This window comes from Periplaneta americana, chromosome 7, assembly GCF_040183065.1.
Source record: "Periplaneta americana isolate PAMFEO1 chromosome 7, P.americana_PAMFEO1_priV1, whole genome shotgun sequence".
NCBI classification, from domain to species: domain Eukaryota; kingdom Metazoa; phylum Arthropoda; class Insecta; order Blattodea; family Blattidae; genus Periplaneta; species Periplaneta americana.
Window position 1 is genome coordinate 53,628,636 of NC_091123.1, and position 27,206 is coordinate 53,655,841.

General features: G+C 36.2%; 1 protein-coding gene across 1 annotated transcript in view; it reads left to right on the forward strand.

Moving 5' to 3' along the window:
- Nucleotides 1–27,206, forward strand: part of LOC138703094 (lipase 3-like) — a 132,218-nt gene that overhangs the window by 33,709 nt on the left and 71,303 nt on the right. Inside the window, exon 3 of the mRNA XM_069830678.1 lies at nucleotides 15,485–15,599. Within this exon, the coding sequence (XP_069686779.1) occupies nucleotides 15,485–15,599 (115 nt within the window). The remainder of the gene's footprint in view (nucleotides 1–15,484; nucleotides 15,600–27,206) is intronic.

Consider the following 27,206-nt stretch of genomic DNA (forward strand, 5'->3'; position numbering starts at 1 on the left):
GTTTTATCAGATGACAAGTGCGATTGTTATAAACCTGATGTAGAAATGGATGATGTGAAATATTTTAGATATGCGCCCTTGGTTTCAGCCGAAGCTGAACCGAGCTTGAACAGCTCTACGCTTACCTCTTGCTTGTTGTCCTCTTATGTACACGGTCTCAATATATTCAGCCAATTCTTTTTAATTTTTTATTCGGTTATTTTACGACGCTGTATCAACATCTAGGTTATTTAGCGTCTGAATGATATGAAGGTGATAATGCCGGTGAAATGAGTCCGGGGTCCAGCACCGAAAGTTACCCAGCATTTGCTCGTATTGGGTTGAGGGAAAACCCCGGAAAAAACCTCAACCAGGTAACTTGCCCCGACCGGGAGTCGAACCCGGGCCACCTGGTTTCGCAGCCATACGCGCTGACCGTTACTCCACAGGTGTGGACGATTCTTTTTAAGATGCTGTAAGTTTGGTAATAAGAATTTTCTGTTTTCCTTATCATTAGGAAAAATATTAAAGGAAATACCCGTTCATGAATCATGCCATGTACTAAAAACAGTTGCAAGAATTGATGTGGCACTGTCTTGAATGTGGCATCAGTAAACAGTCAGATGCACAAAGGAATTCAATATTTCTGTTCGTGCCAAATATTATTCTTTCAGGATCATCTACACCATCATCATGCAATAGAAATCCTGCAGGCAATTTAAATTTTGTGGCCGATGACGATTTTGCTTCTTATTTATCATTCTGCTAAGGTTGTCCCTTTCCAGGGGTTTCGCGAGTACTTTCTCATTTAGTTTCTCCCTAGTTACATGTCGGATGATTTGTAATGAGCCTTCATGACACCCTAATCGAGCTCTCACCTTCATTCTGTTTGTTAATTGTTTCACTTGTACTTCGGTTTCATCAGGAGTTTTGAATCTCCATCACGTATGATGTCCAAATTTGTATTTGTAATTCATCGTGCACTTCAACCTCTATCATGACACATCCAATATAATTTGGTATTATTCCTACTTCGTCAGTACAAATGATATAAGCTATGTAGTCGTTACTCACCAGCGAATTCTTTCCTTTTTGTGAATTTATAACTTGCGCCATAACAGAACACACACCAAAATTTTACAGATTACATTGTTTGGCAACAGTAACATGCAAGCTCATTTTTGCTTCATTCAATACATACTTATTCTGCTGTGCATTTTTAATATAAATATGAAATCAGTGGACCTTAAAGTGTGGACATATTAATAGTGGACCTTAAAGCTGGACATATTTATAGTGGACATATTTAAAGTGGACCTTAAAGCGTGTACATATTTATAGTGGACCTTAAAGCGTGGACATATTTATAGTGGACCTTAAAGCGTGGACATATTTGTAGTGGACCTTAAAGCGTGGAAATATTTGTAGTGGACCTTAAAGCGTGGACATATTTATAGTGGGCCTTAAAACGGTGAAACCGACGGCCGCCGAAAAACCTGTCTCACCGGAAGCAACATCACCACCACAACCATCATCATTTGGTAAGTCCAGCGCTTCACCAACCAAGACGATCAACGACCTAAACACACTAAAGACAATGGCACCGATCACTGCTAATAGAGCAGTAGTGATCACAAACGCTGACCCCGACTTACTGGACGCAGTGACTCCACGGAAACCCACAACGACCTTGAATATAAACTCCACCACGAGAGCCTACGTATTTTCTTCACGTGAGAACTTACGTCAGATGACATTAATGCATCCACGACAATTCGGGAAGCACGCCCGATACCAAACTCCACCAACCGCCACTCTCCTCGGACCTTGGGAATTACCAGGCCACCCATCCCATCCCTCCTCCACCCCACCCCACTCTCTATTGGGCAGTGAATCTTCTTCTTCTTCTTCTTCTTCTTCTTCTTCTTCTGAGGAAGAGGCAGAGACCACTTCCAATCCACAAGAGGGGCCCTCAGAAGGGCCGACTCCAAAACCTAGAGCAGAGAGGTCTCCTGTCCCAAAACCCACAGCAGAGAAGTCTCCCAACGGACCACCTCCCAGCTCTGAGGCTTCGTCTCACGATTCCTCAGAAGGGAAGCGGTACAACAGGCGCAAACCTATTCCCACAAATGTATCCGGTTCGACTCCGGCAAGCCCCACTTCTCCCACTCCCTCTAATACCGCACAAGGACCCAAGACAAGGACAGTACTGAAAATACTGAATCACACAAAAAACGGCAACAACCCACTACACATAGAGCGACTAATCAAACAGTACCGACTCGACATCCAAACCCCACGACAGTTCTGGGCACACACTACCAAGACAACAACACTCACATTCCCCACGATTGACGACGCGGAGAAGTTCGCTAGGGCAATTCCCCTGTACAACTTCGGCCCGTCCGCAGAAATCAACATTACGTCGCCCAGTGAAACAAGACAGAAACAGACCAGAAATAAAGAGATCAGTGTCGTCATGAAAAATGTCGACACGCTGATCTCTGAGGACGAACTAATGCAGATCCTGGCTGTAACACATCCAGGCATCACACGCATTAAGAGAATTATCTCCGCACAGACTGACAAACCCACCAACTTAGTTAGAATATTCACAAAAGACATCACTACAGCAGACAAATTACTAGAAGGAATTAAACTTGCAGGACGGTACTACAGAGTAGAGCCATCACACGAGACAATCTTCCACCGACCGTGCCTTAACTGTGCACAATACGGCCATACAAGGACAAACTGCGACAAGCCCAAGACTTGTTTTAAGTGCGGCAAAAATCCCGACCTTTGCAACCACAACCGCCTATCCCAGATTAGGTATTGCGCCACGTGCAACAGCGACACCCATTATACGGGCCAAGCTCGCTGTCCAAAATATCCAAGGACTAATCTCATAACCTCCACCGATCCCACGCATGTCCCCATAGACACCCACAAACCAATACCGAAACCTATACCCAAACCATCACAGTCCGTCTTCAAACCAACACTTCCCAAACCCGAATTGTCTTATGCGGATGCAGCTAAGACTATGACAACCAAGACAACCACTACAGACGATCCACAGACAGACAAAACAACCACGGAACAGCTGGTCGAGGGGGTTCTACGTTCTGCTATGCAGAAAATAGAATCCTACATTGACCGGCAACTAAACAGACTACAGGACGAAATAGTGACATTCACTATTTCCTTACTCACTACAGACACAAACCCCACGAAACGACACACGACACTTGCCACAGCCAACCAGGCAGCCAGACGGCTTCTACGGAAACGAGTAGCCCACCACTTTGTTGGTAACAGGTTACGAGTCTCCCTAGCGCCACTACAAAAACGTGACTAGGACAGAACTGACCAGAGCACTGGACTCTCCACCTCTCATTAACATCTGCGGGGCATGGTGCTAACTTCACTTCATTCATTCACTCACATTCAACTGATAGCGTGCACATTTTTCATATAATCATTTACAGGGGAAATACACTACGGTTAGATGAGAGGGCAAACGGCTTATAGCTGGGTACCTCGATCTAAAGTTAGCGAATTGCATGTCGAGGAACCAATGGAGGCATGGGATGCTTACCCTGCCTGCCATTTAGACATCATTCATTCTTTCTTCGTCCCCTTTCATTCGTTTCGTTTTTTCGTTTCGGGCTCATCATCAGTGGGCCTTAAAGCGTGGACATATTTATAGTGGATCTTAAAGCGTGGACATATTTATAGTGGACCTTAAAGCGTGGACATATTTATAGTGGACCTTAAAGCGTGGACATATTTATAGTGGACCTTAAAGCGTGGACATATTTGTAGTGGACCTTAAAGCGTGGACATATTTGTAGTGGACCTTAAAGCGTGGACATATTTGTAGTGGACGTTAAAGCGTGGAAATATTTGTAGTGGACCTTAAAGCGTGGACATATTTGTAGTGGACCTTAAAGCGTGGACATATTTATAGTGGACCTTAAAGCGTGGACATATTTGTAGTGGACCTTAAAGCGTGGACATATTTGTAGTGGACCTTAAAGCGTGGACATATTTATAGTGGACCTTAAAGCGTGGACATATTTGTAGTGGACCTTAAAGCGTGGACATATTTGTAGTGGACCTTAAAACGTGGACATATTTGTAGTGGACCTTAAAGCGTGGAAATATTTGTAGTGGACCTTAAAGCGTGGACATATTTGTAGTGGACCTTAAAGTGTGTACATATTTATAGTGGACCTTAAAGCGTGGACATATTTGTAGTGGACCTTAAAGCGTGGAAATATTTGTAGTGGACCTTAAAGCGTGGACATATTTGTAGTGGACCTTAAAGCGTGGACATATTTGTAGTGGACCTTAAAGTGTGAACATATTTGTAATGGACCTTAAAGGCTGGACATATTGTAATGGACCTTAAAGCGTGGACATATTTGTAATGGACCTTAAAGCGTGAATATATTTGTAGTGGACCTTAAAGCGTGGACATATTTGTAGTGGACCTTAAAGTGTGAACATATGTGTAGTGGACTTTAAACTGTGGACATTATTGCTATTGACATTTTCATCAGTGGACGTAAGGCCGTGGACATTTTATCCCGGAACCTTGTTTTAATGAAAATGTTGTTTAATTTCCGTGTTCACATTATTAATGTTTCTGTAGAGGGACTAGTAGTGTCGTTTGAGTTAGAAAACTGTTATAATTTTGCACGCTTTGCAATTGTCGAGAGAAGGCACGAGGGGTTTTGTAGGAAGTAGAGCTTTACTTGAGAGATCCTGTCACCTCCAGGTGAAAGTTTGCTCTTTGTTGATCGCTCGAGTGAGAGCAAACACCGTAATACTAAATGCACCGTCACCGAGCTGTCAGAATGAAACATCAGGGAAGCAGGTGGCGAGTTCAACTTGCTACCTCACTTTATGAAAAGGGAAGGGAACACAAGTGGAAAAGATCCCTGATATAAGTTTCCTTCCACACTTCCTTACCCCCATCTTGTTGACAGGGGAGCGAAATAAATAATCGCATTATGGATATTAGTTCTTCCACATTTTCATTATTACTTTGTAACAATTTCTCTTTTAACACTAAGAAATCTCGTTTCCTCGAAGAGGGGAAGATAATGCACCCCAGTCTCGAGTGATTTCTGTTTAACATGAAAGTGCTTGAATCTGTCTCGAGGAAATTGTAAAGCACACAAACAAGCAATACGACATCTCCAAAACCTGTAGGTAGTGTTTAACTAAATTCTTAACCCACCGCTGTGGAGTAACGGTTAGCATGTCTGACCATGAAACGAGCGGGCCTGAGTTCAAATCCTGGTTGGGACAAGTTACCTCGTTGAGCTGTTTTCCGGGGTTTTCTCTCAACCCATTAAGAACAAATGCTGGGTAACTTTCGGCGCTGGACCCCAGACTCACCTCGCTAGTATTATCATCTTCACCTCATTCAGACGTTAGGTAACCAAAGCAGTTGACAAAGCGTCGTAAAATAAATAACGAACTAAAAATAAAAATAATAGATTCTTGCACACCCATTGTTTCCACTTGGGCAACCAATTTCGGACTCACACTTAATCCATGTAAGATTCAAGCTATAATTATTGGACATAAACGTTTAGTTAACTCTCGTAACAATAATTATAATCTTCCAGTTATTACACTTAACAACACGCTAATCCCTTATTCATCTGTCGGGTAAAAAAATCTTGGTTTCTTTTTCGATAATAATCTAAATTGGAAATTTCAACTTAAAGAAACAATAAAAAAATCTGTTCCTCCATTCATTGTTTGAGTCGCTTAAGAAACTCTTGTCCCAGCAACTAAAACTTACCCTAGTACAAACCCTAGTAATTCCGCACTTCTATTATTGTGATGTTCTGTTAAGTGACCTAAGTTTCTGAACTGTCAGTCAAGTTACAGCGAGTTCAGAATATGTGCGTCAGATACATGTGCAACATCCGACGATATGATCACATATCATCGTCCTTCGCAAGTCTTTCGTGGCTCCGACTCAAAGAACGTAGAACTTTACACTCTTTGTCTTTACTCTTTCGAATTCTGCACACCGCAACACCAAATTACCTTTCGTCTCGTTTCTTATCTACACTCTAACCACGACGTAAATACCAGTTCACTTATCTGTGGCACGCTAAGGACACCTCTTCATAGAACATCTTATTATTCATCATCTTTTACTGTATCCACCTCGCGACAATGGAATTCCTTGTCACAAAGTATTAGGGGCTGCAAGAAAATAAACATTTTTAAAAATAGCTTAAAGGATAGCCTTCTTAGTAATCCACTCTAATTATACTGACTTAAACGGTCACTGGCTATATGGTAACTTCTTTCTTTAGACATGCATCCTGATAGCGCTGTTTTTTTTCAAAATTATCTCACAATGATGTATTTCTATTATCTACAATTATTTGAAATATATTGACATTATATGTATTTCAGTTCAATTTTGCTACACAGTTTGTATTTCATTGTTTAATTAACAGTTCATAGTATTTTACGGTTTAATTCATAAGTAACGTATGTATACACGTAACTTTGGTCTAAATCAAACTGTTGTATTCTTTGTAGCTTGTAAGTTCATACATATTTATGTATACATTTTGCTGGTTGAGTGGAAGAGAAGACCTTACGGCCTTAACTCTGCCAGCTGAAATACATTATTATTATTATTATTATTATTATTATTATTATTATTATTATTATTATTATTATTAAATGGTAATTTTTATTTTAAAATAGTTAGCATGACTTAAGTCTATTATTTATGTGACAGCGTCATCTGTAATCGATTTGTTACTATTACAGGCGTGGGTCCCGTGTTCAAAACCAGTAGAAGAAGATTAATATTTTCTTCCTTTGATTTCACTGCCTTTTCGACCTTAAACGCCCCGATGATATTCTTCCATCTCTTTCCATCCTCTGGCACCTGAAGATTTAGTAAGGTCTTCTTCAACGATGTTAGTGGTTAATCGCCCAAACTTCTGCTTCTATATGGGTGGATGACGGTTAATTTTGTACAGATCATTTCCATACTTCCTCAGCACATGGTTTAGAAATCACAAGACAACGGACAAACTTTCTGTCCCATATACCAGCGTTTTTCATTCTTTCTCAATATGTAGCACACTAAAAGTGTAATTTAAAATCTCGCGACACACACATAATCTAAACCAGTAGTTCCGAAACAAAGGGGCAATTTTGAGGGTTCTTAGGAGGGAATATGTTTACCGAATGTTGACTCTTGTGAACTTATTTTTTACTACTGTTTTTACTTCTATTTTTTCAATTTACTATGGCAACCTTTACTACATTAATTTTCTCGCGGCACATCGGCTGAAAATGGCTGCTCTAGACAGAAGACAGACTGCTGTTTAAGCATTATAGTGTATTACTCTGACTCTATGGATAGCGTACGCTCTTCTCATCTTTGCGGGTTGTAATTCTTTTCCCGGTTTGGACAGAGATTTGTCTCCATTCCATAAGACTGAGAGTTTGTCTCTTTGATTTGTGACTGGCCTGTGATGTCTCCGCGGTGGTCCTACTTCGTACAGATTCCATAGCCAGGGAGGTCCGTAATGTCGACAAAATCGCCTCTCTTAAGCCACAATTGTTTGTAAGACTGCATAAAAGGACGGTAAAATAGAAAGAAAGACAGAGAAGGGAAGGAAGAGAGGAAGAGAAAAAAGAAATACAGAAAGAACGAAAGACAGAAAAAACTAAAGACAGGAAGAACGAAATACAGGAAGAACTAAAGACAGAAAGAACTAAAGACAGGAAAAACTAATGGCATGAAGAACGAAAGACAGAAAGAACTAAAGACAGGAAGAACGAAATCGAAAAAGAAAGAAAGAAGATTTAAGTCTCAAATACAAAATTACTTCTTTAAGTCTCGGCGATACGGCCTAAATAGTTCCCAAATGTAATCTCACCATACTATTCTGTTGATACGAGTAAACTTATGTCTACTTTGTAAATAAAATCACCTTCAAATACTGGTATCTCATTTTGATTTTGTTCAGAATCGTGTGGGTGACAAGGCCAACAAATTTGGATTAGGAAATGAGGAACGAATGTAAAGAGTGGAACAACTTTAGTCTTTAAATTTAGATAAATCAGTGTTTATCTCACTGATTTTTTTTTACTAATTTCGGCATCGCAGCCGGAGGCTTATTGTGCCTAGACCCACAACTCTACTCAACACACGCACACACTGCAGGACTCCTCCGTTTACTGGGTCAGGGTACCCGGGGGCCACTGCGAGATACCGCACATACTGGGACAATGGACAGAGAACCAGGCCCCGTGAACAGGTCCGAATTAAATCCCCCTGACTTTTTTTCAGTAGGTTATTTTACGACGCTGTATCAACATCTTAGTTTAATTAGCGTCTGAATGAGATGATTCTGATAATGCCGGTGAAATGAATCCGGGGTCCAGCACCGATAGCTACCCAGCATTTACTCATATTGAGTTGAGGGAAAACTCCGGTAAAAACCTCAACCAGGTAACTTGTTCTGACCGGGATTCGAACTCGGGCCGCCTGGTTTCGTGGCCAGACGCGCTAACCGTTACTCCACAAGTGTGGACCCTCTCCCTGACTTCACGATCGGAAATCGAACCCGGGCCACCTTGATCAGGAGTCCAGCACGCAACCTCCAGACCAAGGAGGCGGACATCTTACTGACTTAAGTTAATTAATAACACTTAATGATAAAGTATGTTATATTCATGGGCATTTATTTTCTGTTCGATAAATTTAAACGTTTGATATTGTATCAAACTCAGTAAGTAGTAAGGAGAATTCATGTAGAACATAAGAAATTGGAAAATAATTCTTCATCATCATCATCATCATCATCGTCGTCGTCAACTTAATGTTTGAGTCTTTCGACTCTTTCCACTCCTAGTCGAATTGACTTTGTCAGTATTATGTCATTCCACCTATAGGTGGCGATCGCCCCAACATCTGTCTTTGCAAGTGGTTGTTAGTCGAACTTCTGTTCTGCTATTCTGTCATTTTCCATTCTGTTTAAACGTTGCAACAATTTACATTTATTATCCTCTAATTTTTTATTTAAATTGTGTAATATATTGGGGCTATTTCTAATGTTTTTAATTTCTCTTACAGTATATTCTCTTAAGGATACTCCACTTGTTTTTCTCAAAAACTTCTGCCTGTCTTTGTTTTCTTTTTGGCAGATTTTGTTAGTCACCATGATTCGAATCCATATTTAAGGATTTGGCGGCCATTGTTTCATACAGCTTTAACTGGGTGTCAATTCTCGTTTTATTCACCGTATAATATTTCCTCACTTCTACACGGAAGAAAATATTCTTGAGAATTCGAATCTTTCTTATTATTTTCGTCATCTTATCCTGTAAACTGGATATGTAGAACTGTTACTAGTATTACATAACAGAACTCCTTCATTAATTTAAGAACCATACTTTTTTAAGTGACACACCATGTTAGTTACTGCGCATTTCTTAATTAGGAAATACAAGCCGCTTTATATAATTTATTTCAACAGTCATCATTGTCTCATACTGAATGAGTAAGCGAGGAATCAAATACGTCTATGCAATTCGCCGCGAGAAATTAATACTGTATGTGTAAAACCAGGTGTAAGCAGCTTGAAATTTGCATGGAAGGATAGTTAGGCCTACATTATATTTTCTATATGAATATATGAAAAGTGTGACAAGCAACTATATAAGTAGCTGAATATAGGGCTATGGATATAAAGTAGCCTAATTACCTATATATTTGTAATTGGTGATGTATTATTATTATCATCATCATTATTATTGTTATTATTATTATCATCACCTTCATTATTTATTACACATCACTGTTCATTACGAGATCACGACAAATTTAAGTCACACAGAGCTTTGTGTGCACCCAGTGCTGGGTCTATGACGTCTTGTCAACCCACTTGAGGTATGTGAATATAAAGGGAATAATTGGACGGAGTTACGCAATGAGAGACCAAGCGCCAAAAACCTATTTCGAGATATTGCGCATTGAAATAAATTTTTTAATGTAAAACATTTTATGCGAGAAGTGTTATAACATTCATACTACTACAAAAATAACATAATATTATATACACACATATAACCCTACTGCACATTAAATTAAATACATTCTTTGCTTTGCATTGTATTACTTTACATTATATTGATATGATATTTGGACACTCAAACTCCGCGTAAATTTGGTGTATATTCTCTCTGGGAACTTAACAATTTGAAGAAACGTGATGTTTTCCAGAGCAATTTTGCAGAAAGTGAAAAAATAAACACAGTTATCGAGCTTTCCTTCTTGACAGGTACAACAAAACATTGCAACATACATCTACAGAGCGATCCAAAAGTCGCGCACATCAAAATTATAGTGTCTTTATTGAGTTGTGCAGTTGGGAAGTGCTATCGGCTACCGCTAGATAGCATCATGCGCATTAACAGCAATAAACCTAGACGTCATTGTGATGTGTATGTATACACTGACACTTGCAGTAATCCTTACTTTATTGCTCGGCAAACATATCGTTTTCCCAACAGCAACGAGTTTTGATTGTTGAACATTATTTTTCCAGTCGTTCTTATGCACGTGTTATAAATGAATCTTGTAGGAATTATCCGGGTGTGGCAGTGCCTAACAATTCTACCATAACAAAATTAATCGCCCGTTTTAGGAAATGTGGATCAGCACTTCTTGACAATGATGAAACTGATTGTTAGTGCCAGCAGGACAATACCACATGTAACACATCTAATGAAACCAAAAAGTTTTTGCGCGAGTTTTTTGGTGAGCGTAATTCTCAAGAATCATGGCCACCACGTTCACCCGATTTGACGCCCCCAGATTTCTTCCTGTGGGGTTAACTTAAAGGAGGGGTGTACAAAAACAGGCCGCACACTCTGGAGGAACTAAAGAGGAACATAACAACGGAGATTAACAACATCAGTGTACGAGTGCTCAAAAAGTGGCCGCAAACATGGTAGAAAGAGTTTGTACATGCATTACTGAACGGGACTGCCATTTTCAGCATATGTTGTGAAAAATGACGTAACTTATGTGAAAACTGATGTAAGTAAACGTAATAAATTCATCTTTATAAACATATGTGAATGTATTATTAAGATGTGCGCGACTTTTGGATCGCTCTGTATTTTAAATGTCACTGAAGAATGGAGGTCACAAGTACCTAATCCAAAGTATCCGGTAATTAATAACATTTCTTCTGAATCATATAGAAATATGTATAATAAAACATATCAATATTCTACAGAACTCAAAGAAAAAAGTGTAGTTTAATTTTATAACAATATTTGTTGATTTTTAAGTTATATGTGTGTGTATTTTAATAAATTAAAATGTCTTAGAAATCAAGACGGTGATATTGACGAAATCTGATCTTTGTTGTCGCGATAATGAACGGATATGAGTTTCCGATTATTATTTCAGCATTCCATCATATACAGCTCGTACGATTAGCATTAAATATGTATTTCACGATCATGTTACGTGGTAATGTGGTATCGATTGTATTCAGAATGTCTTGTACAGACGTGTTGCCACGAACTGCTTACAAATCGCATTAGCTGTTCAATGAACTCTGACATGGCTGTGAGAAACGTACAGCTAATTTATTGTGATACCTTCCACATAGCCCCGCAGATACATTACACACAACATTGAGAGACTATTGATCTGAGAGATTATTTGAATGCTGTGATTCGTTTGTTGCTTATCAATAGGGGGCAGATGTTGATGACCTAAACATCCACTTAAAATGATCATTAAAATGCCCTTAAACTAATGGAAAAATGACATGAAATTGAAAGAAAATAACATTTAAATATTATCGCACCACAACTCCTTAAAAGTTAGTTTCAATGACTGAATATATGACGTACCTCAAATAATAGAGGGTCACTTATAATAGATTATTGGGAGTTTCAAAAAGTTACTGAATTTAAATACTTAGGAAGTATAATTAATGAAGCAGGCTTATTTGGGAAAGAAATTGAACATAGACTTGTTACGGCAAATAAGTGTTACTACTCCCTTCATAAATTGCTTAGTTCCAAACTCCTTTCTAGATTATCAAAATTAAGATGTTATAAAAGAAGAATCCTACTAACTCTCCTATATTGCTGCGAAACTTGGATATGAAAAAAAAAAAAAAAAAAAAAAAAAAAAAAAAAAAAAAAAAAAAAAAAAAAAAAACTCTTTTTACTTTTGAGAACAAAATCTTGAGGAAAATTTTTGGTCCCATTCAAGAAAATAACACCTGGAGAATTTTGAACAACAGGGAACTAAGGGATATTTATAAAGATCGGACATAATAGCCTTAATAAAAAGTCGAAGACTACGTTGGCTTGGACACTTTCTATGGCGTGATGAAGACTCTCTTCTAAGAAAAGCTTTCGACTATTCTCCAAGATGTACGAGACCTCTTGGTAGACCTCGTCTCCGTTGGCAGGACCAAGTATATGATAATCTTTGTACAGTGGGAGGACGACAAGAAGATGCAGAGAACAGAGACGAATGGCGATATATCGTGAATGGGGCTAAAAACCTCTTAGGTTCTGAAATGCCCTAAATTGATTGATTGACTGATTGATTGTCCTGCAAATCTCGGAGAAAGGAGGCAACTTCCTTGAATTTGGCTGAGACAAAGAAGACGAACATGCAACAAAATGAAGGTTTTAAGGGAAAACTATAGATTTTAATGAGAGGTCTACAATGTGTTTCAATCAGGGGTGGTCAATGTCAGTGCCTTCATTCTCCATCTCCTCCTCCTTCCGCGCTTCACTTTTGTTATCAGATCTTTTCAGATGGATTGTGAATGACAAAACAAATAGTGGGCGCAGTGTGCATTCTTGCAATTTTTGTGTTAAAAAGACTGTCTACTACAGTAGACATCCCTTCCGAACCATATTGAGCACACAACGTCCTGTCCAGGACATGATTAAAGTTTCCTCCCTTCCAAACATAAATTCTAAAGACACCCTCGTACCGACAAAACAACAGTAGCGGTCAAAATCCTCACTTAAACTAAGCTACTGTCAAGCATTTTATATTAGACCTACTTCAGTTGTGTGAAGTAAAGCCTTCAGTGGAATGAGGAATGGACTTTAGAGCCTGTTTCAAACTATAAAACCCAAACTACTCTGTTATTCACTTATTCAGTAGGTAAATTACTACTGACCTATTTGGTTAGAAAATGATTTAACAGACCTATCGGTAAAAAAAGAAAGTAAAATGCATTCCATATGATCTAAAAGTTCTTCAAAGTATTAAAAATGACCCAAAAATGCCGAAAAAATATAAAAATTACCTATTAGTTCAAAAACGTTAAAAAATGCAATATAAGAAATTACTTTTTTACATTTATATTAACATAGAAAGGATTTCTATATTAATAGGCATAGTCTTAATGTGAAACATAAGAAGATTACTTTTCATCAACATCCGCGCCCTAGTTATCAATAGAAAAGTCATCGGGTAGTTTTACAAACTAGGTACATACTGTTTATTGAAGTACAAGGTGTGAATTCTGTTATCACCTCTCCCTAATTATACTCGTATTCGCCGGGAAACAGGCTTCGTTCAGGTAAATGCCAACGGCCTTTTGCAGTTAAAGATCGAACACAGACTGTCGAGGAAATAGTGTGTACATTAGCGTTCAAACGTACCTGAACCTAGTAATCGATAGTGATCAATTGAAGTGGAATGCAACTGTTTTAATAACAACGAAACAGAATCAACAAAGCTTTCTTCACTAGTAATCGTCCATAAAGTTCAATGAAGATTGAATAGTTGACACAACTGGTAACAAGAGAGCAGCTAATCATGACACACTACTGCAATCTAGCGGAATATTTGTAATGATGAGATGGTACATTAATACATTTTCAACACAGTTTAGTACATAGTTTTGTCTTCTTCTACTACTTCATGGAATTAGGCCTTTAGCCTGTTTCCACATCAAGAGATCGAATCCCTCCATCTTATAATCGGACGTCTTACTCTTCTTCTACGTTTAGGTTGATATTGAAGTAACATCTTTGGGAGTATAGTGTATGACATTCTTTCTATATGTTCTAACCAGTTGGTTTTTATTTGACTTATTCTGTCCTTTACATTATATATATTTTAATTGTGTTCTAATTTTCTCGTTATGTTTTTTTATCTAAAAGTGTGTAACCAGCTACGAAACGTAAGAATTTCATTTAGGCTGTTTCTATCTGATCTATTAGGTGTCCAGTTCTCACAAGCGTAAGTTAACATGGGTACTGCCATTGTTTTGTAAAATTTTAATTGAGTTGTTCTTAATGTTTTATTTTTCAAAGTTCTTCTTATTGTTCCGCAGATATTATGGAATCTATTTATTTTCATATTGATATTCTTTTCGCAGTAAGATACACTGAATCCCAAATAGTTGGAATTATTTACTTGTTGCATTGTTTTTTTGTTCATCACTATTTTACATCTTAAGTGGTTTGTCCCTTGGAAAGCCATCCCTTTTATCTTTTTCTCTGAAATTCTCATATTATATTTACTGGGTATTTCATTTAATTTTTATTTGAGTAATTTGCAGATAATCTTCTGCATTGCTAAACGTTGCTTGATCGTTTGCAAAAAAACATATTTTTGTAAGTCAATTAATATATTATTGTATTAGAGTACTTTATTTCTTATAATCTTTATATACTTTCCTCTATCGTGTAATAGTTAACTAAATCCCACACCAATTTTGATTTTCTCTGGATAAATGAAAACCTCTAGTGAGATTACTATAGATAAATCAGTATATTGAGAAGAAAGTGACACATAATTAAAGCAACAAAATATTTTGACGTCTCTGAACGGGCAGGAATTTTAACTCAATTTTATACCTTGTATGCTTTACATTACCTTTTAAGTGAAGCTATTTGAAATCATTAAAGTGTATCACAATAGCTATAGGGAAGAGGAATGAGTGCATCTGTTGTATGCTAAATTGAATACTTGTCAAGCGAAATTCTAACATGCGCTATTAAAAAGGGAAACGCTAAGACGAAAGCAGCTGAAATAATAATACGATCCGGGATTAATAGGGATTAAGCGCGTTCGATTGTCACAAGGGAATTGAAGATCACCCTCCTTTCCAAGGAGCTGCGTATTGTGTCTTTTTGTCAGATTTGTCCTGTGTTTCTTAGCAGTAACATTAAGCGATAACAATGAAACCATGTAGTTTGGCTAATTTGAAAACCACTTGAATATTTTAAACTCCATTTTAAAATACAAGAGCCATTTCAATTCTGAAATCAAGAATAAAAAAATGTAGTTATCTGAATAAATATACTCCACGGCAGGATCATTTACAAGAATACACAACCTGTCAGAGTTCGAATTCTGTTCTTTTTAAAGAGAATTGCTATTAATTTTGAATAAATGTTGTGTGTACTTTCACTGGTATTCTTGTGTTTGCAGGCTACAAACTATCAGATGCTGGATATGACGTGTGGATGGGAAATCTGAGAGGAACAATCTATTCAGCGAGACATAACTATTTTAACGTCTCACATCCGGAATTCTGGAACTATAGGTAAGAAATGCGTGAATAAAACTGATCAATTCAAGTCAAGCAACGATGTCTTTCTGAAAAAAAAAAAAAAACCTGGGGTGGGATGTTCAAAATACTCTAAAGGAGTAAGCCTTTAATATACAGGGTTAGTTAAAAGTCCCGTACCACCTAAATAACTTTTGAAGCATGTGGTTCAGTGACATGAAACTTGGTACTTCCGGTTTAACCGGAAGTAACTCAACTATCTTATTTTAAATTGAATACCCAATATATTATTTTATTTTTTAATAGTACTCATTAAGAGCTTTTCAAAAATTACCCACACTTGATACTTCTGTACAAATTCAGTGTTACTAAGTCAAGGAAACTGAAAAGTGTATCGAATATTAAAATAATAAACGCACCACCTAAATAACTTTTGAAGCATACGGTTCAGTGATATGAAACATGGTATGTGAGGATAACCATATGCTAAGAACTCAATAATGGTATTAGCGAGTTTTTTCTACTTCCGGTTTAAACGGAAGTAACTCCAACTCTCTTATTTTAAATGGAACACCCAATATATATACTGTATATATATATTAATAAAGCTCATTAAGAGCTTTTCAAAACGTACCCACACCTGATACTTCTACACAAATTCAGTGTTCCTAAATAAAAATGGAAGTGGTGCAAGATATTCCTAAAGTCTGGTTAAATCATTCCTTAAATGGTTTCTATGATCGAGTGACACATTTTAAAGCAGCTGAGGGCTACCAATTTGAACACATAATTTAGAAGGTGAGCTAGCTTTGTTTTGTTTTTGTTAAGGAAGGAGTATTTTATTATTTTAATATTCGATACACTTTTCTGTTTTCTTGACTTAGCAACACTGAATTTGTACAGAAGTATTGAGTGTGGGTATTTTTGGAAAGCTCTTATTGAGCACTATTAATATATATATATATATATATATATATATATATATATATATATATTGAGTGTTCCATTTAAAATAAGAGAGTTGGAGTTACTTCCGGTTAAACCGAAAGTAGAAAAAAACTCGGTAATACCATTATTGAGTTCTTAGCATATGGTTATCCTCACATACCAAGTTTCATATCAATGAACCGTATGGCTATCCAGAAAGTAACTTCCGTTGGGTCAATTAAAGAACATTCATGCAGTTGCACATATTTATTATACAAGGTTATTCACGAGGATTTACCGTCACTTATGGAGCTTATTTCCGAAGACATTCTCAGCAAAATATGTCATATAAACATATCCCAATCTCAATATTTTCAGAGTTACATTAATTTGGAGTTGTTTGTAAAATACCATTATTCTTTAGTTTTAAGGGTAAAATAATATTACAAATAAAGAATGAACTACTCAGGAGCATCATTTCTGAAGCTAAAGATGTGTTGTGAATTACATAGTTGCTTTATACATTATTTTCTTCGATTTTTAACTACAAAATTACATTTTCCTTACGCATTTATCACAACAATTATTACAAATAACGCCACTCTTGTAAATTCTTCAAAACTGTACATTAGGATGAATAATTAAACTGTAAAGAATCAAGTTCCTAAAGTATGATTTGTAACAATTTTTGCGATAAGTCCGTAACAATAATGTATTTTTAGTTAAAAATTGAAAAACAAAATCTGTACAACACTTAACAAATTTTTAGCTTCAGAACACTAGCCAATTAAACAAATGATATTTCTGAATAGTTTATTCCCTATTTGTAATATTCTTTTACCCTTGAAACTAAAGAAAAAAGGTATTTTACTAACAACTTCAAATTAGTGTAACTCTTAAAATATAGAGATTAAGGCACATCTTTATATAACATTTTTTGCTCAGAATGTCTTCGGAAATAAGCTCCGTAAGTGGCAGCAAATCCTCGTGAATCACCCTGCATACAACTTGAAACCAGAACAAAGAATTATTTTCCAACTTAATCTCCAACCAAACTGAGACATTTGTCGCAGTGTTTCATAAGTTCTAGAATACGTCGTCATAGAATTCTGCCACCTGTGATTTGAAGCCATGCCTTAACGCTGAGTGGCCATCATTAACTTCTTCAATGTCCGCCAACTAGAACTCTGCATTTCATTAAGAACGACCGACCTAGAGTCATGATAATACGCGCGGTCGGTCGCTCGCTGCGTACTACACGTGTTCTGACTCCGCTGAAAGCAAAGCACCCAATGAAACATCACAGACGATCGGTCCTCCCGGTCATATGAAGGGTATCACAGACTGAAAACTGTCTTCGATCGATGTATTACATTATGGGCCATGGAATTGAACTGCCTGATGCCCTTTCACTTCTTTAGTGAACAGGCTGTCAGACTGAATAAAAAATTACAATAAAAATATTTCAGTAACAATGAATTAATAAATCAATAAAATGTTGTCTCTAAGAATATAAATTTTAAGTATAAGTAGCACTAAAACGATAAAAAATATATTAGTCTTTATCCTCTAGTTCAGTGGTTGTCAGCACACGCTGAAATGGGTTACGGGTAACCAGTGCATGGTGAGATGCACTCTCGTGCAGGAGGAAGCATACCCGCTAGCACCCGCGAATGCACGCTGGTGCTGTAAGAGACCTGCGGGTAAGAGACGCTAGCCCGAGAGTGCAGTGTTCTGATGACCGCTGCTCTAGTTGAACGGAACAGTTAACTTATAATATTTGTAACAGTGTTATATTCGTAATAGCACACGACAAAATTAAACACATTAAAGAAACCAAAGAGGAAATTCTAGATAAGATTGAACAAAAATTATTAATTTTAAAAACAAATAGCTATTTTTTTCCACTGATTCTTTTAATTCTGAAACAACTTGAGCACGAATTTTGTTTGCTCCATTCTTGATATTTCGTGATATGTTTGCTTAATATGGAATAATAGAATCTGCACACACACACACCTTACCATAAATAGCTCCAACGTTAATAATTGTCTGCGGCTAGACATCTATTAATATACAGCATTATAAAAATGTTAAATAAAGTGAACATGTAGATTCTGTTTTTTTTTTTAGTTAAATACTATGACAGACAAATTGTGTGCGCTTTTGAAGAAATTTGAGACACCACAAAATCTTTTTTTTTTTTTTTTTTTTTTGCAATCACATATTTGTTAATCTACATCAGTGGCGGTTCCTCGGGGGATGGAAGGGAGGAACGTCCTCCTCACATTTTTCTTCTTTTGAAACTAAATACAAAATAAAATATGTGCCTTGAAATTCGAGGAAGATTCGATAATTTTTAAGTTCACAGCTAACAGAAAACCTCGGTTGATCGAGTTTTAAACGACGCGCGCTCATGTGCTGCTATAAAAGTGTGAGAAAGATGCGAGATTGCTTGTGTGGAGGAAAGGCAATCCTTTCGTCCTTTACTGCAGTTAACACACACAGACAACAGCGCACTAGCGGCCACAGAAAGAAGCAGAGTTTTAAAGCAAGTGAATGAACGGTTAGGGAGGCGATCCTCCTCTGAATCAGTGCATGGGCGGGAAATAGTGCAGCAGACAGAAACCGACTGGTCGTGCAGCAATCATGCGATGTTGCATTCAACCAGACTATAACACATCTAGAAGGAGACACAATAAAAACAGTTTTAACGCAAAGCTATGAAAGACATCATATAAACTTTTTTTAAATTATAATCAAAATATATTATTCACTGCACTTTATATAGGCTATTATTCACGGTTTGAAACTTTCGAGGATATTTGAAAGTTAAAGTCGGGTTTATATAAAATAAAGAGGAAGTAGTTCTACGTTATTATCGCAGATCTTTTTGGCCCCTGAAATTCACTTCCATTCATTGTCTACTAGACAGGGCAACAGCCAAGTTGTCAGTTTTTGTACAAATATATTTGAAATTGAAAGTAATCCAAACTACATTATTTTTAAAATAAAAAAATTAATCGACCACCGGCAGCTTTGAACAATTGTAGTATGATTTTAGAAGAACTGACACTCTTCAAAAGCTGTGATATTTAACTTGTAAAATGTACGTACCACAGACCACGTGGGTGGGTGTAATGTTCTCGCTTCCCTAACAGATTATTTTCCATTCCGATTTCCGTAAAACGGTTCCGGTTACGTGTTAGTAGCTAGTCTCTTCCAACACGTGTGATGCTGTAGTGTGTTCGAAAAATGCTGCGAAGTTGTGAATTTCCTTGCAATTGTTAATTTGTGCAATTATTCAACAATGAATGGAAGTGGAAACATATTATATTTTGGAAATTTAGGAAATTCAGCTTACAAGAACAGATATCGCTATACAAAAGGGAAGGCCAACCACAACACTACCTGATCTTACATGTATGCATGTAGGCTAATTAGTAGCATGTTTCAATCAAGAAGGTGTAATTTTGTGCTGTTAACTTCTTTCCTCCTCTTAAGAAATATGCAGGAGCCGCCACTGATCTACATCAAACAGTTTCATTACTGATATAAGGAGTTTTACAAGAAGGATGTTCAATAACATTATTAATAATATAAAGCATTATTTCATTTAACGAAATGTGTTATTTAAAGATTATGTTTCCTTGTTTAAATGTCCGCATGTTTTTTTTTTTTATTATTGTCATTCTGGACTGCTTCATCTCTAGAAATATCATGTTTAGAAATTGAAAAATATAATAAAATTAATATACTTGAAGTAATTACTCCTCCAAAAATATTTCGAGTTCTCACTTCGTTCCAAAAGGTTGATACCACAAGGAAAAGTGAAGTTTGGAAATTACCTTTCGGCACAATGCACCCAATGGTTTGAGAGTAATGCAGATTTGTGGCAACACACGTTTATGTGTATATATATCCCCAGCCTGGAATCGTAACTCCTCGTCAGTTGGGTGATGAATTGTCCAATGCAACTGGATGTCATGGTGATTGCTACTGACGTCATATAACCCGAGTGACGAACACCACACCTCAATACGCTTCATTAGCGAATTGGAATTTTTTTTCTATCTGTGCATCAAACTAAAATAGCATGAACTCCGCTGCAGATCGAGCGGTAGTGCTTCTGGCTATAAATCCTGCGGACAGGGATTCGATTACCAACAAGAAAAGATACAGGTATAACTGCCTTCATTCGGTATTAGATGTGTGTCGCTATCTTGTGTACAGTATTCGTCTGTTCTTTCACGTGATTATCTTTCGTAATCATGGCAATATGACGAAGGATAACTAACTGCAGAAGCCTGTTGGTTTTTAATCTTCGCAGAAAAGGCAACCGGACATTATTTATTTATTTACTTATTTATTTTGTTTATTTATTTATTTACGTATTTAATTATTTATCTATTGTTGTATTCAGTCTTTCATTCATTCATTCATCGAATCATTTATGTATGTATTTATTTCACTTATTTATTTATTTATTTATTTACTTATTTTCGTATTTAATTAATTATCTATGTTTCTTTGTATTCAGTCTTTCATTTATTTATTTATTTATTTATTTATTTATTTATTTATTCATTCATCGAATTATTTATGTATTTATTTATTTATTTATGTTTGTGTTCAGTGTTTCATTTATTTATTCATGATTCATTTATTAATTCATTCATTCCATCATTTATTTATTTATTTATCTATGTTTGTATTTATTTATTCATTCATCGAATTATTTATGTATTTATTTATGTTTGTGTTTAGTGTTTCATTTATTTATTCATAATTCATTTATTAATTCATTCATTCCATCATTTATTTATTAATTTATCTACGTTTGTATTTATTTATTCATTCATTTAATTATTTATGTATTTATTTATTTATCTATGTTTGTATTCAGTCTTTCATTTATTTATTAATGATTAATTCATGCATTAAATCATTTATTTATTTCGTTATGTATTCAGTGTTTCATTTATTTATTCATGATTCATTTATTAATTCATTTATTCCATCATTTATTTATTTATTTATTTATTTATCTATGTTTGTATTTATTTATTCATTCATTTAATTATTTATGTATTTATTTATCTATGTTTGTATTCAGTCTTTCATTTATTTATTCATGATTAATTAATTCATTCAATCATTTATTTATTTAGTTATTAATTCATTTATGTATATATTTATTTATCTAGGTTTGTATTCAGTCTTTCATTTATTTATTCATGATTCATTTATTAATCATTCATTCTATCATTTATTTATTCATTGATTTATTTATGTATGTATTTATATATTTATCTATGTTTGTATTCAGTATTTCATTTATTTATTCACGATTCATTTATTAATTCTTTCACTTCATAATTTATTTATTTATTCATTCATTCATTGATTTATTAATGTATGTATTAATTCTTTTATTTATCTATGTTTTAATTCAGTCTTTCATTTATTTATACATGATTCATTTATTAATTCACTCATTCCATTATTTATTTGTTGTCATTTATCATCATCAGTCCCTCGCCGTGGCGTAGTGGTCTAAGGCATCCTGCCTAGAACTCGCGTTACGAAATGCGCGCTGGTTCGAGTCCTCATGGGGGAAGAAATTTTCTCATGAAATTTCGGCCAGTGTATGGAACCGGTGCCCACCCAGCATCGTGATGCACTTGGGGAGCTACGATAGGTAGTCAAATCCGGTTGAGAAAGCCAGCTATAACGGCTGGGGAGATCAACGGGCTAACCACACGATACCTCCTGTTTCGACTTTAGAATTCATCCGTTAATTTCTTCATTAGTCGATCCTCATCTATTTCATTATATTCAACTTCAAAGATTGGACACTTTTAGATCCGTTCCTCTCTAAACTTGTACCGGTGCCTGTAATTTATTGGTCTGTCCATTTCTTCAACTGTCTTCCCAAATGTCCCCTGCCAGCTGGTGTGTAGTTTGGAATATATGACCCTGGTGGCCTGTTCTTATCCATCCAGTACAAGCCGTGTCCACTGTGTTCTATAACGCTCAACTCGTAGAGCCCAGGGTTTGGTCGCAGACCCAATGGAAACAGACTTGTCCTGTACAGAGTAAAGCGCAAAGAACGCTAAGGGATTAATGTATTCAGTTTCTTATTGATATAATGAAGTATGAGATTACCAAGATATCCGAATTGCGGTCTCACTGCGTCACGTTTGTGCTAAGGCTAGCCGATTCTTAAGCTGATTGAAACTGTAGACCTCTATGACAAATTTATTCGTCCTACTACTTCATATACTCCACCCACCAACCTTTGTAATCAATTCAGTATTGCATGTCAGAGAATAAGGCAGTGACTATTCAGAGAGAAAGGAATCCGAAGCGGTTGGAGGTTAACTTGCTGATAGAAGAGTTTTGAGTCAATATTGCATTTTCATTTTGTTGTTTAATGAACTCACCGAAGACAGGTTTGAACCAGGGTTTAAGCCATAGTCGCATTTGTCGCATTTTGCTACTCGACTTCTACAAATGCAACAAACTTGAATGTAGATGTGCAAAAATCCGACAACCACATTGGACTTCAGAAACGAAGATGGTAATGGAGATAATGGAATCAGAGATGTGTTTGAACTAATCTGAATTTAAATGAAATGCTAATGGCATGGTCAATGTTCAAAAAGATACTGAGCAATCTCGGCCGAGGTCGATGGCATTTAAGTGTGTTTAAATGCGACAGGCTTATGTCAGTAGATTTACTGGCATGTGAAAGAACTCATGCGGGACAAAATTCCGGCACACCGGCGACGCTGATATAACCCCTGTAGTTGCGAGCGTCGTTAAATAAACCATAATTTAATTTATTGAGCAAATAAGAATTGGTGCAATTCATGTGCGTAAGTTAAGTGAACAATTTATTCTAATTGATTTATATAATTCCATCGCATACAGTAAATTGTAAGCGAGAATTTAGTTGATTGAATCTTGTAAAAACTGGAATTAGAAACCGTCTTTCAGTAAAAAGAGTTAGCACTCTGCTAACAATAAATCTTGAAGGGCCTACTCGTAAAGTTCAATGTTCAGAGTGGACATAAAATAACGTATTTTAATGTGATGTAATTCGACAGCAATTGATTCTAAACATACTTACGCGTAATGATTTATTTACATAAATAAGTATATCTAGAGCGTAGTAAGATGAATTGAAAGTAATAAAACTCTAAGAAACAAATTACATAACGTTTTTGTTTCTGCATACTTTATTAATTTTATCTTTCTTTAGAACTATTGTATTTATAATATTGCACAAGCTTTTCGCAATTTGCACAAATATAATTTTCCATTTCTGCATTTTTGCGACAATTATATATTTTCTATCTTAAACGCTGGTTCGAACCTCACAAGTGACACCAATACGGCATCACTCATGAGGTGACTAATTCACAAGATAATGGGGTAGGGTGACCAGTTCCTTTCCCCCTCCATTGCATACATTAGCTACATATTACACTAATCAGACTTCAGATGCATACAAACAATTGTTCTTCCTCTGACACATATCGTCAAGTGAGGTGTACTGCCGGATAATAGAAGTACGTTTTAGCTAGAAATTCAATCAGAGGAATATTTCAATTTATATATGTTAAATATTAGTTACGTTATTCTGAAATCAGAGCAAACCATTTTTAATATAGAAATACGGAAAGGCTAGACACAGAATAAAAAAGTAGGAGTATTTCTGAAGAAGTCTCAACACAGACATTATTCTTCTTCAAATTTGGTTGCTGCTACTCGACCACTGTTCTACTGTGTGAACAGTAGAGAGCAGAACAGGCTTCACTGTCTTGTGCGGCCTTGAGTCCCCCACCTCCGCGCATATAGCTGGCCGGCCGTGAAACCTGTTCTGCTCTATACTGTTCACCCAGTGGTCGTCAGCACTAACTGAAATAGGTAACGGGTAAGAAGTGTATCGCAATATGTATCATCGTGCAGAAGAGAGAGAGGGAGGAAGTAAGTTATACCCGCCAGCGATCATGGATGCACACCAGTGCAATGTCCTATCCGGGGATAAGATAAGCTAACCCAAGGGTGCATTGTGCTGATGACCGCTGTATTACGCCTTATGTAATATGATGTTCTTACTAAGTATTTTGTTTAAAGATCCCGAATACCGTCAGTTTAAGACATTTACAGAAAAACACTAAAATGAAACTTTCTTGTGCATTAATATTGTGTAAAAACAGTTTTGTACCTGCTATGAAAATGTTTTAAGTCACATAATATATCTTCTGGCAGATAAGAAAATATGAATTTCGCCATATAAACAACAGATGTAGGTAACTAAAATATTCATAGGTCATTTTACCGCGAGATCATTGTTACCTAATAGTATGACGATAACTCTGATATTCGTGATTTTCAGCTTGTACCTGTCACTTCTTGTTTATTCAACGAAATTTTTATAGATAGAAATATTGTATAATTAAGAGAAGGAGATATGTTGCATTCGAAACACTAAGATTGCATATAGTTATTTAGTATTACAACGCTTTTCAATATAATCGATAAGTGTAATACATAATTCCATTTTTATGCAATTAACAATATTCTATACTGTTTCCTATTTGTTTTAAATTTGGATTTGTTGGGGATATAATTTTCTTGGAGTTTTTTTCCTTACTCTAATATCTTTCGTATGGATTGTATGATAAATTACATGGTATGACATTTAGGCCTACTGAAAATATTGTTTGCATTTGTATACAATTTATTGACCGAAAATACCTACATATATGATAAACAAGCGATACGGAAGTACCTAGACGCACCTTCCACCCCCTTAGGCATATATTATTATTTTTAATATCATACATATTTATTAGATTACAAACGTCTTGCGATTTCAGTTTTTGTTTAGCTAGAATTTGCCTGAATTTCTCTTATAAGCCTTTGTTTTTTTATCAAGTATCTCTTCCTTGCAATGTCACACAAGTTTGCTAGACAAAATAATACTAGCGACCTGAAACTATTTTCAAATGTTTGGAACATGTACAGTAAGAAAAAGATAAGCTACAGTGTAAAGACGGAGTATGACGGCTGTGTATTGGCCTGAGCTACGTATGTGAGTTTGCTGTCTTGTTTCTATGACTCTCGTAACCTTGAGATGAACGATGTAAAGATGCAGCGGTCTTCACTGTAACATGCATTGCGTTCCCCGTATTCCGCAGCTGACCTTTAGGATTGTGGGAAATTATTAAATTGTTTTCAAAGCCAAAAGACAAATCATGTGAAGTTACAATTGAACTTTATTGTTATTACGTGTCAAAGCGAACAAAAATACGTACAATTTAAACTCGATTTTGAAAAAAATACTACCACAAATGCAAATTACACACAAATCGATTACGCAGAATTCAGAATTAATTTATATGTAATTAAATGTAATTTTGCCAGGAGCTGTGCATAATTCCGTACAAATCAGAAGTACGTCACGTATAACCCAGATTCTGCTTAACACAATAACAGCCAAACGGGGGCATTAACGCTTCACCTAATTATAGGGACCCCATGAATCTCAAGCCACTTTTTTCAGAGTTTCCCCCCAGTGTAAGGCGAGTACCGGAATCCTCGAACTAATTTCGCCAAAATACCTGTTTTTGCCAATTGACGCTAGGTAACCGAAAAGTTGATATTATTATTACCACCATAAAATTCCCATGAAGGTCAAGGCCTCCTACTTATGCATGGTGACTTTGTAAGAAGTTCCCGACTAACCACTCAGGGGAAGATGGTCACTTTTATGTATAGTACACAAACATTTTATCTTTCCACGCTCGTGGATGTAGAGGGGGCGCGGAAAGATAAAATGGATGCACTGTATCTGCTATCTGGGAACAGTTGATATAGTGTCGTTAAATAACACACTGAAAACTGTTAACGAGGTTTATTATGTGGCTGAGTGCACTAGAAATACATAAGTACGGATGAACGTCTTCTTTATTCACCCTCATCACATTTGCTGGTTTCGTTTTTTATAACTAGAGCCCGGATGTTAGGCAAAATTCCTTTTTAAACTGAGTGTATGTATGAAAGACCTATTAGAGATAAACACGTTTCCACACATTTGGGGATGATAGGGCCAATTTTTATTTTGCCTTTTTTGCCTACTTTAAGGTTAAATGCCTTTTTAGCCTTTTTTACGTCGTTATTGTGCATTTTATATATTGTAATGCATTTAAAATAAACCGCACAAAAATTATAGCCCATCAAAAAAAAGAAAAAAGAAAAAAAAAAAAGAACGGTTGTACAAATTAAAAATATATATTCACCTCACACAAATATTTGCTGAGAATCTTATTCTCCAGCAATGCATATGTTTCCAACAACTTGTAAACTTTTCTTCTCTACCGATTCCATCTTTTATGTCACTTAACAAAGCTGTTTGAACAGTATAGCTCTCAGCGCTCAGTTCACTTCGGGGATGAGGGAAGTATTAAAAGCAAATCTCCAAGTTGTTGTCGCTTGCACTAACATATCACGCGTACTTTGAAGTCTATAATCCCTTCTCACACCCCTCTTTTTGAGACAATACACAGTCGGTTTTTCCCGATCTCTGAAAGTAGAGACAGTCCTTCTGAAATAAGCTGTTTTAAGTTTTCTCCAATCACTTCAGTAGAAGTAGAAAGATCTATTTCCACAAAGAAAAACGTTCTCTCTGACAGGTGGCTCACT